Source organism: Leptinotarsa decemlineata, unplaced genomic scaffold, assembly GCF_025532065.1.
Source record: "Leptinotarsa decemlineata unplaced genomic scaffold, Ldec_3_MD MMD2_tig00000505_RagTag_RagTag, whole genome shotgun sequence".
NCBI classification, from domain to species: Eukaryota; Metazoa; Arthropoda; class Insecta; order Coleoptera; family Chrysomelidae; genus Leptinotarsa; species Leptinotarsa decemlineata.
Genome location: NW_027412549.1, coordinates 4,897,295 through 4,909,371, shown reverse-complemented (window position 1 = coordinate 4,909,371; position 12,077 = coordinate 4,897,295). Strand labels below are relative to the sequence as shown.

Genomic DNA, 12,077 nt, shown 5'->3' with positions numbered 1-12,077 from the left:
TCATGTATTTAGTAGAATGAAATAGTAGCTACACATTGATAACAGTATACATTGCAATGAGATGTATATGATGAATTAAAAAAACTTGAAATTGTTCTGACTCAGGATGCAATGAGACGAATATTGGTGAAACTTTTCAGCAAATATAATACGTTCTGATGGAAAATGAAGATTTTGAAATTCACTAAGATATAAATAACCAAAAATATTGAAGAAAGAAAATCGATCAGGTAATTCCGTCAAATAGTTTTCACAAACTCACAAAGTTCATGAGGTAAGAACTTGACGTTCTCTCTCAGTCCACACCTGACACCAAGATTGGAATTTCCCAAGCGCACGCAACATTTTCCCAGTCTTATTAGAACTAGACCGAAAATAAGCTTCTTATTTCAACATATCGCCCACAAATTTGGGGTGTCAGAGTGTTAGTCTTGCACCATGTGTGAGAAAATGTGGATAAATTCAGAAAACACGTCTGTTTCCTTATGAGTATTTCTCTCAGTTGGGGAAAGGACACGTATGCCATACATAACATTTTACATTTCATCAATGAATAATAAAATTAGTCTGGTGTAGTTTCTTTTATCATCGGTCAGGAATAAATGAAAAATCATAAATACACCACCGAACAAATTAATATTGTTCAGTTAGTCAGTCTATATGCATAAATTATTATCAGAACTGTACAAAAGACTTACTATACAAGACAACACAAACAGTACCTATATGAAAAGAAAACTACGATTTCTTGATATCATTTTTAGGCCAGTTATACCTCGCGAAGGTTCTGCTAACGATCTGAGGGGTACTTTTCGTTTTCTCTGTACCGATTACACTTTTTGGTAGAACTTTCACATTACATTCCCCCTCTTTCTTCTGTTCCTCGGCAGGTTTGGTTAAAACTTTGTCAATGAGGCCAAAAGATAAAGCCTCCTGTGGAGACATAAAATTATCCCTCTCCAAACTGAATTCAACTTTTTCCAACGGCTGTCCAGTGTGTTTCACATATAGTAGATTTATTTGTTTTTTTAGTTTGAGTATTTCTTCTGCTTGAATTTTTATGTCCGTTGCTTGGCCGGTAACCCCTCCTGATGGTTGATGTATCATGATTCTGGAATTTGGCAATGAGTTTCTCATACCTTTTGTACCTGTGGAGAATGAAAAAAAATATTACAAACTCAATGTTTCGAACTTTAACTTGATATAGGTTAGGTTAGGTCCAAAGTGAATGGGTCTAACTTAATATAATATCTCGATTATGAATTATAGAAATATAAACACTTTGGTGCATACGTTATGTGGCAAAAGTTATATAGAAAACTATGATATCAGTGACATTGCTTTTCAGTAAAAGGCAATATAATAAATAACCTGATTTCGGACAAGTGCAACAGGATTACAGTTTTCTCTGGGATAATAAACACTTAGTTTCTTCAAAAAATAATAACAGTGTTAAATCTACTACTTGACATAGATGTTATGAGTGCTCATTAATTCATTTAATTTGTGTATTCCAGGTGAATACAGGTTCGAAACCGTCGACTAGCACATTTAAAGGAAAAAATACAAGCACTACAGGCTTGGCTAAATGCGTTGTTGAACAACATATACGCGGCTTCTTTGAATTTTCTTTGAAAGTTAGCATAGCTGAGCACAAGAAACATACACAGAGAGGAGAAACCAGCAAATTCGGAATAGCAGAGCATGTTTGGACTCATCAACATAACATCAAGTGGGCTCAAGCTGAAATCATCCACAAGGAGGAACACTGGTTTAGGAGAAAATTCAAAGAAGCCGCGTATATGTTATCCAACAACGTATTTAGCCAAGTTAGCGTAGAGATACGTAACATATGGAAACCTCTAATGAAGCGGAAAACGATCAATTTCCGCCAAACGATCTCCCGCTAAAACTAATGAAGCGGTGAGAGGGAAGAGAGGATAGGTGAAAGCACTCGAATTACCTGTAAATAGTCAGATCTCGAAGGAATAAGCCCAGTTATCACCCGAAGACGATTGTGGATACTAACATTCGGAAAGTCGTGACATAACTTGGTTTGGAATCTTTCAATTTTTGATTTTCATATCTTGTTGATAATATTTTTCAATTTTTAAGCTTGTATTATTATATCAATTTATTTTTTGGTTGTTATTTGTAAGTTATTTCCTTGTAATTTCAGTTTTTTGTTCAATAAAATTGTTATTTTTCGGTTAATCTTTTTAATTTTTTACAGTTTCTTTCAGGGATTTTAAATCAATTCAAATCAAATTAGACAATGGAAGTCCGAACTGATGAAATACAACATGAAACAAGCCCATTAAATGTGCCAAGACACTTGAACCCGTGAAAGTATCTATAGAAGAGTGACAAATCTTTAACCTTTCTTCGATGTTCCAGACTATCAAGGTTGCAAGTGATGTTCACGTCTCCAATCAGGCGGATGGCTCTTTTCTGGGTGAAAACCAGCAGCTTCAGGGTATGCTTAGGGGCGAACCTCCATGCATGAGAACAATACTCCAAAGAAGGTTTGATCTGAGCTTTATGAAGCATTTTCTGATGTACACAAATTTGTATTTTTTCAAACAGTGGCATCCCTACGGGTTTCGCATTGAATATTTTTGGGAAAAAGTACTACGCCAATGCTTTCTTTTCAAAATAAAATCATTTTTAAAATCCTCATTCATTTTTGAGAAAATTTGATCTCCTGGTATTTTTTTGTCCGACGCATGATTTTCACTCAAAAAAATAAAAATCGACAGAAAGCAAATTAAGAAATTAGATCAATTCTAAAATGAATGAGAATCTGAAAATTGCTTCATAACGCATTACCAATTCCCTAATAATATTTGAAAACATAATCTGCAAAAAAATAAATTTTTCACAAAAACGAGTTTTATTTTATTTTGTGACAGTAATTCTAAACGAATAGAACAAATTTGTTAATTAGTAATAATACCAAAACTGATTATAAAAATTGTTGGAAGTGGCCACCTGCACTTAGTATGCATGCTTCCGCCCTTCTACGCATGGAATTACACACCCGTTCAAATATTCCCGGCGTATTTCGTATAGTTTCACACGAGGCAACTATTCGCTCTCTTGAATCTTCTAAAGTATCAACGGGAGTTTTATACACAAGAGTTTTAAGGTGACCCCATAAAAAAAAATCTAAACTGTTGAGATCGGGGGATCTTTCTGGCCATTGCTGAGGTCCTCCGCGACCTATCCAACGATTAGGATAAACTGTATTTAAATGGTTTCGGACAATTACACTGAAATGAGCAGGGGCGCCATCGTGCATGTACCATATTCGATTCCTTAAAGCAAGTGGCACATCTTCCAATAACCCAGGTAAGTCTTCTTCGAGAAAGTGTAAATAAGAACGACCATCAAGGCGTCCTGGTAGAAAAAATGGGCCTATTAGATGATCACCTATAATTCCTGCCCATACATTAACCGAAAATTGGTGTTGGAAATGGGTTTCGGTTATTGCATGGGGATTTTCTTCAGCCCACACATGATTGTTATGGAAATTTTGAATGGCATTCCGAGAAAAATTTGCTTCGTCTGTGAACAAAATTTGTGTATCAAACTGCGGATTTAGTGCAATACTTTGTAGATACCACTGACTGAAGTTCACACGCTGTGGAAAATCTCTGGGGAGTAATGCCTGCACTCTTGAAATATGGTATGGGTATAACAAAAAATCAACCAAAATACGCCAAACAATTTGATGACAAATATCCAGAGTTCTAGCGATCTTCCTCGTACTCGTCTCAGGATGTTCCTCAATTTCTTGCAGCACCGCTTCCTCAATTTCAGGAGTTCTTACTACACGAGGTCTACCTTCCGGAGTCCCTTTCTTGAAACTACCAGTTTCCCCAAGTCGACGATGAATATTTGAAAAGGTTCGGCTATCTGGTAAGGCACGATTAGGATATCTTTCCTGATAAATGCGCCTGGCTTCTGTTGCATTACCATCGGCAAGGCCATATACGTAATGCATTTGCGCCATTTCCGCATTCGTATAATTTACCATATTTACTGATATTCAGAAAAACAGCGGACTACCAAAATAACTTCAATAACACTTCAAAATCAATCAAAATGCGCTGTGACAGTTTTTAACACCAACACCTTACTTTAAACCAACATCAATATCAGCTACTGACGTTTGTACATACAGAGAATTCATTTTTTATTGCTATGGTGGGTACGCTGTTTTTTCTGCTTTTAATTTTTAAAAGAAATCACATATCGACAAACTCCATATTTCCAAGAGGTGCAGTAAATAAATTCTGCTACACGTCATTTATTCCAGGATAACTAAATTTATGTTTTCAAAAATTATTAAGCGGTGCTGCGTTATGACGTAATTTTAATTGAGAACAGTGCATCTGACAACAAACAAATACCTTTTAGATCCTCAATTATTTTGCAACAAATCTGATCTCTTAGTTTGCTTTCAGTCGATGCACGATACCGCATCAGATTTTTAAGGAATTTATCGTTAAGTAAAGCGATTTTTAATTTTTTGAGCGAAAACCATGCGTCGGACAAAGAAAACCCAGCAAATCAAATGTGCTCAAGATAAAGCAGTGGCGTAGTATTTTTTTCGCCAAAAAAATACATTTCGAAACTCGTACGTACGCCACTGGCAGAGAAAATTAAGAAAATTGTATATCAGAAAATGCGCCTTGAGGCATGGAACATATGTACCAAATATGCCAAAGATGTCTACAAAATTATCTCAGTTATTATTAAAAAACTGATTATTTTTGAAAACTTTGCCACCCTGTATCTCAAAAGTTAAGGCGTTTAGGACATACGTCCATAGGACGTTTTTTCCTTAAAATGGGTCTAAGAATTACCTCCTTAAATATTAACATGTGTTTAAGGAACACCCTGTATAAGTCAGGGAGGACGGCGATACTCAAAGGTGAGGGACGCATAATTGTGAGCGCGGGTAATAAACAATTAAAAACAGGTATTAACAATGAAATGAAATCAATAGATGGGTTTCAATTTGCGAAAGGTAGTCCTTGTACAACAAATTTTCGTTTTTGAACTATCAATAACTAATAAAATTGGTAAACCACTTCGTAAATTTATATACAGCAAGTAACTTACCAGCTGCCAGTAACAAAGAAGCCATACTGCATGCCTGGCCAACACACCACGTGGATATCGGTGGCAAGAGGTACTGCATTGTATCATAAATTCCCAATCCAGATGTTATTATCCCTCCAGGAGAATTGATGTACATATGAATGGGCCTCGTTGATGATTCCGCTTGCAGAAATAGTAACTGAGCGATGACTAGAGAACTGGTAACATCATTTATAGGCCCCATTAGACAAATTATCCTCTCTTTGAGCAGCCTTGAATATATATCGAAGGCTCTTTCTCCTCTGCCCGACTGTTCAACGACAATCGGGATATGGTGGAACGACGGGACATTTGACATTGTGAATTGAGCGGTATTCGCTTTACTCTGGACCGCCTTCTGAAGGTGGGTCAGGAAACTTTTGAACATGTTGGTTTACTGGGATTTTGATGATCGTTCAAAATTGACAAATATTTTCAAAACCTGGAAACGTCAGAGTGACAGTTATTCAATGCTAGTGAAATGTGAAAAAATTCAAAAGCGATCACAGATAATTTTTTTTAAAGTATGTCCATTTAAGAAGTAGTTTCGTATTCAGGAAGACCACGGAGTTGGCGACATCTAAGTATAGTAATTCAATGTCAGACATATAAAAAATGAGGGCGTCGGAATCTTCCCTCATGAAGACGCCATCTATGGGAATTGCTTATTGTCATAAAGAACCGTAGCCACCAATATTATTATTATTAGTTACATGTATCTATTGTAATATTCTCTCACAGAAATGAAACGGACAACTCATTATAATAATAATAAGTAAATCCAGAAGGTATCGTTTGCTCTCTTTAGCTCTCTTTAGGATTCTAAACTAGCAAAGAAATGCTTTTATTACTCAACAGATTCAATATTTCGTAGAAATGTCAATACAAAATGTCACTTTGACAATTCTTTCTTTTTCCTGCGGAACACACGCCACCTAACGGCAATGCTCACTCCGAATTCGAAAAGCCTAAGTTAGTGTCATCTAGGTTTTATAATTTGAATTGAAAATTCAAGGAAAATAATTTCTTTATCATACAACTGAAGTTCTTTTTCAACGTTTTTTTTTTCAACTATAAAAAATAATATATTTTCAAATACTTTGTACTAATCAAAGATATTTTCATGATTTTCTTTTGAACAAATTATGTCTCTGGAAAGTTCGAATGGTGACGTCCCAATTTGAATATCATCATCTTATATCTACGAATCAGTCAACCTAACAGGATGGCTAATAATCTTAGCAGCCATCGCTATTAAAACATAACAATTCCCATCAAACATAGTGAATTTGAGTTATCACAATATAGCAGCGACGTCGCCATGAAATTAAAAAACTAGGGCCAAGATACTAAATTTGTTTAACTTTTTATTAATTAACAAACGCATAATTAATGTTAAAATTGAGATAAAAATGTTTTGACTGCGGATTATTGTTTATTGATGTATCCCAACATTACATTAATTTTTTCAATCTTTATTATTCGCATTTAATATGTTCAAATATTTTTTATCCCAAATTTATTGATCTTTTCAGTTCTTTTTTCAAATTTTCAAAATTGTGAAAATTTTTCGAGATGTTCAAAAAAATTGAAGCCCCATTTTTTGTTCACTTAATTGTTTATAACTTTTGTAATTTTTTTCAGCGCCTTTTCGGACCTTTCTTCAAACTTTCTAGGTAAAAACACGAATCCAATGCTTGGTCGTAATTTTTGGACCCGGCTGTAAAATTTCACAAAACAAAGTACATGTGAACCAGACTATATGAAATGGTAGATCTAATAAGTTCAACGTGAACTTATTGAAATTCTAAAAAATAATTCAGCTTATTCAGAAAGTTTGTTTCTTCATCTAAACGTAACATTGAGTTAAAAACTATATTGAATCATAATGAATGAAATATTCTTCAAATCATTTTTCATCATGAGAAGCATTATCGTATTGATAAATGAATACTCAAAGTATGAAAACTATTCAATGGCACGAGGATACATCGGATACGATTATCATTTACGCAAGAGTTTTTATCGATAAAATATCTTAAATGGTTTTTTTTCAGCTGTTCACGAACGCCCCTGGAAAGTCTCGAAACTAGTGCAAGCTAAAGATTTACGAGGTTGTATTCATCAATGAGCGATTCCTATCAAGGGTCAGATAGTATACAGTAACAATATAAAGTCCTAGAGTTGGACATGTTCGTAATTTGTCTGAAGGCGTTCAACTTCAAAAACCATCAAAACCATGCCCGGTTTTATATCAAATATGCAATTTGGTGATTTTGCCGAGGATTATTCTCTGACTTTCACAAGAACATGCGTAATATCAGCATTAAGTTTATTTTTTTCGTTACTATTATGATTTAAGCTCAGCATTTAGCAATTCTTATTTTCACGACCCCATGGAATATTTGCCACTTCCTACATAACCTAACTTTGAAACAACGCTATAAATTGGTTTCTCACCTAAATAATCATCAACACTTTCTTTTACCTTCTCGACCACCAAACACTAGACATTCGCTGTCTACTAATTAGTAAGTATATTACTAGTAAGTACTGAAATATTAAACTGAATTTTAACAACAAATATAAAAGTCCACGCAATGCGCACAGCATTACTTTCTCGGTTCTACTCGATCTCTCTTTCTAACTTCGCGATTTCACGGGTAATCCCTCAATAGTCCAGTAATTTATTGTAGCGTGAAGATTTACCAGTCCTTAAGAAAAACAATTCAATACAATATGTGAATTAAGACTCTAAAATAGCAACAGATAATTTAGTTTCCTAAATTGGACTTGAAACTAGTAATGAATTTTGATTTCATATCAAACGTGCCTTTTTGTCATACATCAGTTATTGAAATTGGAAAATGCAATTATATTCTAAAATCGAAACAAAAAACAATAAAATTGAACAGGATACGTTTGAGATGTTTTTAGTCCGCAACCTCAATCACTAAGATATTCAGAATTACTCACACCATAGAAACAGCAAGATCAACAATAATAATATTTAAGCAAGCATTGATGAATTCTACCGATGAAGCTATACGGTGATAGCGAAACTCATATAGAATAAAAATATCATTTGTGAAAATTGTTTTTTATTGAGTGAAGGGTCATTGTTTTTATGATATTGACAATGTTGACAAGCATTTCGACATATATTCTTCAATTTGTTTTGGTTGGTTTCCAGGTATTGCCGTAGTCTTGTTTGGTTATAATCTCCAAACGTTTCGACTGCAACTGCAGCAGTCATCTTCAGTGGCGTTGTCCAATTACTCTTCTTGGCTTGTCATCTGACACGTACACGTATTTCGACCACGCAACTGAAGATGACTACCACATTTACAGTCGAAACGTTTGGATATTATAAACAAAGAAGACCACTGCCAAATCTGGAAACCAACCAAAATATTGATGCAGGCCGTGAAAGCCAACTATATTGATCTTAAATTTCATGTTTCTACATGAAATTTACGATCAATATCTGAAGCAACTGAAGTAAGGATTGAAGAGTATAAAAATTACGGAAATGACCAATTCGGAATCGGAATCATAGCCGAAACACCGCTAATATAATATCATTCATGTTATATATTCCAATGAAAATGATGAATTTCATATCATCAATATGATAAATTTCAAACTTTCCACTTTTTGTTCTAACGGAGTTGAAAAAACATAAGACCATCATAGGAAATACACTTATTTCCCAAGTTTTTTTTGAATATGACATATATATTTTTCAGATATTTTCATTGTGTATAAAAAAAAATTTTTGTTGGAAAGTTTTCAAAAATGTATTTCTATTTTGCTTGCATTTGCCCGATTACAAATTTGAATTTTGAAGTTTCAACAGCGAATCCACAAATAATAGCATGATAACGTCCCATTTTCCCTCCGACGACAGTTATATCAACCTTGTGATTTTTGTCCTCTATGACAGCTATTTTGATGAAAATTTTCATAAACCTATATGGCATTGTGAAGTTGACAAAGAGTTAGCTCATATTCCATTGTTTCTCGTCGAATAGATCAGAGGTCCCGGACTATTGGCAAGATCAGTATCAGAATTACTAGTGGAGTTCACGTTGTGTTTACGCTGCCGCTACCGTGACTATTACTATCCTATCTTGAGTCTCTATTGTCTAGACACAGACTATATGGTTTAGACTGGGATGGGTCATACGCTTTTAATAAAAATTATTTCACAGATATTGAGGTACTGTCACAGTGTTGAAATGCAAAGTTACAACAGTTATAATTTACAAAACGTGGTAATGACTTCGATTGGCATTGGTTATAACTGAGTGGAGTTTACTTGTGGTATTTACTCTCTGCTTATTATATGCCTCTTCAATTTATTTTTACGTAACTGAAACGTGTTTCTGTTCTGACAGAGATTGCCTTAAGATGATTTTCTATCCAGCGGATGAAACGCTTTTTTCAAAACTATGATATTTTGTGGATAGTTTCAAAACATTTTGAGAACAGGAGCACCTTTGCGAATGTTTTTGGAGTCCTATATGAAGAAAAAGGTCTTCTTGTGTTTGCGGACAGACAGTTGAAAATGCGTTGTTGTGTTTTTGTTCAGTTTAGTGAATAATGATGACAATAAAGAAATCTTCACAGAACATATTGTGATCCACATACCTTGGAGTACTTTATGTATGTACAATAAGTGTTCAACTGGTAAAACTGGAGACATAAACAAAACTGTAGTCTGCACCGTGTTCATTTAGTTGAAATAAAGTTTTTGAATTATTTCTGTTTTTGTCAAGTTCTGTTTTTTTTTTGTATTTCGAAATTAGTGAATGAAACCTGGGTTTAACTAGTCCGTTGGGTAGTCTGTTCTAATTCTCTCACATAATTCTTCAATAAAATATTAGGTCATTGAAAGTCGTGAAAGTCATTTGCTTTGGTTCAGTTAAGTTTTTCAAATCGTTATTTTCGAAGATAAAATTTTCGAAACGTGTTAACTGCTTCTACATCATGAGGCATGAATGATTCTTAAGTTATTGACACGCCTGAGTTGAAGCTTAAATCAGTTGTAGATGAAAATTAGTTGGACCACTATTCCGACTGATGAAGCTTCCGTGAGGGGAAACGCGTCTTATATAAATAAAATTCATATTGTGAATATTGTGATCAATGTATTCATAACTCATTGATATCAAACACGTTTATTGATTTTCTTCTATTCTTCGATTTTGATAAATTGCTAGATTTTTTAGAGAGTTCAAATTGCATATATGATTTCTGAAAAAGAAAAAAAGATGTTCGTATTTTTTCAACATGTTTTAGTGTTTTTGGTGTTTTACAGATATTATCATTGTCTCACCGATATTTTATTGACCACCCTTTCATGTTTCAGATAGAAATTCTGTTCTCAAGTCTCGATGGGCGTTTCAGTTCTCAAAATTATTTCAATTTTATAGATATAGTTTCAATGAAACTCAATGAGTATGTTTCATGTTCTATGATGAGCCTTATGTGTGAATGTGTTCGGTTGATGCCATTGATTTTCCAGAGTTTCTTTATTTGTTATTTCTTTTCATTGCTTTTGTGGTCTGTTTTACATCCTCTTCCCGTCCTGGGAAGATGAATGAAAACCCTATCAATAATCTCTCATCCTGAATGATACCTCATCACAAGGATGCCTTATCATGGTGATGCCCCTTTTTTCTCTAGCTACTCGTGTATGAGCCATATAGAAAATCCGAAACTGTGTATAGAGAGAATATGGACGTTGGCTAAACAACTCCAACAGTCTTCCCTGTAATGAAGGACTGAGAGACAGAGCTTAGCACATATCCAGCTTCTAATCTTGGTTTACAAAGGTTGGCGAATCGACTCAACTAATCCTATTGTAACATCGAATCAAGAGCAAGCGCTTCACAGTTTCCCAACTCTTGAACATACTCTGGGTTATGTAGCCAGGAAGATACTTATCGCCTCCACAAGAGCGTATATCTTTTGAATCTGATTAACACTGGCTTCTCGTGTATCAGAAGCATCCGGCTTCCCGAACAGGTCCTGCAAACGCTTATGGTCCAACGATGGTTCACCCAAACCAAAGGCGAAAATGCCCTGCATAATTGAATCTAATGTATAGCTGACCAACAGATGACCTCATACGGAAACGTTGCTGAGGGCATCAAGGTAGGAGTTTTATACCTTGAATATCCGACAACTTCAATAAGATCTCAGCCCGGATGCCTACAGGATACCTGAATGGATCAATAAAATGGCTTCTGGGTAGTGGAGGTAATAAGTAATCTGTAGCCATGGAAAGATTTTTCACTAGGTATTCAGTACATGTACTCTATGCCTACTCCGACGCGAATGGAATCAGGTTGCCACCTGACCTGAAAGATCACTTACCAAACGAAGTAATCTGCTTTGTTGAGAACCTGGATTTGGTAGAGTTGAATAGTTATGAGCCATATTAAACCTTCGCAGATTTCAGTAGATTTGCAGAACACTTTAGACGTACTTACATCGTCTCCTTTGTGTGTTGTAAAATCATATTCAAAACAGGAAAATAGAATATTTTCAATTTTGCCATCAGCATTTGTTTATTCAATGTCTACACATTCCTTCTTCATGTTAACTGCTGATTCTGATCCAGTAAAGTGATTTTTCACAGCAATTACACAGTTACAATTAAAATTCATGACGGCAGTGAGTATATTTTTCATAGAATTTGTATGTAAACTGTAATTAACCCAACAAAAATTCCCTCTTGTCTAAAGCAAACAGTCTGAAAAGCCTCTGTTTTCCAAACAATATTCAACAGCGTATTCGACCCATTCAATTAGTCCCACTCATTGCATCATCCTTCAGTCTGCGTATATGAGCTTGATCCCGAATGTATTCGTATCACGTAACAAAACCGACTAGCGTTCGTGCACATATTTTTTAGGGCG

General features: G+C 34.8%; 1 protein-coding gene across 2 annotated transcripts; it reads right to left on the bottom strand.

Moving 5' to 3' along the window:
* Window positions 1–566: 566 nt before the first annotated feature.
* Window positions 567–7,766, bottom strand: LOC111516208 (ATP-dependent Clp protease proteolytic subunit). Of its 2 annotated transcripts, none has more exons than XM_074173791.1 (3): window positions 7,637–7,766; window positions 5,131–5,590; window positions 567–1,148 (listed from the first exon to the last, which is right to left on the bottom strand). In XM_074173791.1, the coding sequence occupies exons 2-3, from the start codon at window positions 5,534–5,536 to the stop codon at window positions 739–741; spliced, it is 816 nt and encodes a 271-aa protein (XP_074029892.1). In that variant the 5' UTR covers window positions 5,537–5,590; window positions 7,637–7,766; the 3' UTR covers window positions 567–738. The 2 variants fall into 2 exon arrangements, with proteins under 2 accessions (XP_074029892.1, XP_074029891.1); XM_074173790.1 differs by having other exon boundaries at window positions 7,609–7,765.
* Between the last annotated feature and the right edge of the window lie 4,311 nt (window positions 7,767–12,077).

What these genes read in the sequence shown, in the direction of transcription:
- LOC111516208 (XM_074173791.1), bottom strand. Translation starts at nt 5,536, where the DNA reads ATGTTCAAAAGTTTCCTGACCCACCTTCAGAAGGCGGTCCAGAGTAAA. An exon ending in TTCTTTGTTACTGGCAGCTG is followed by an intron (nt 1,149 to 5,130) that starts GTAAGTTACTTG and finishes CATTCTCCACAG; the next exon opens with GTACAAAAGGTATGAGAAAC.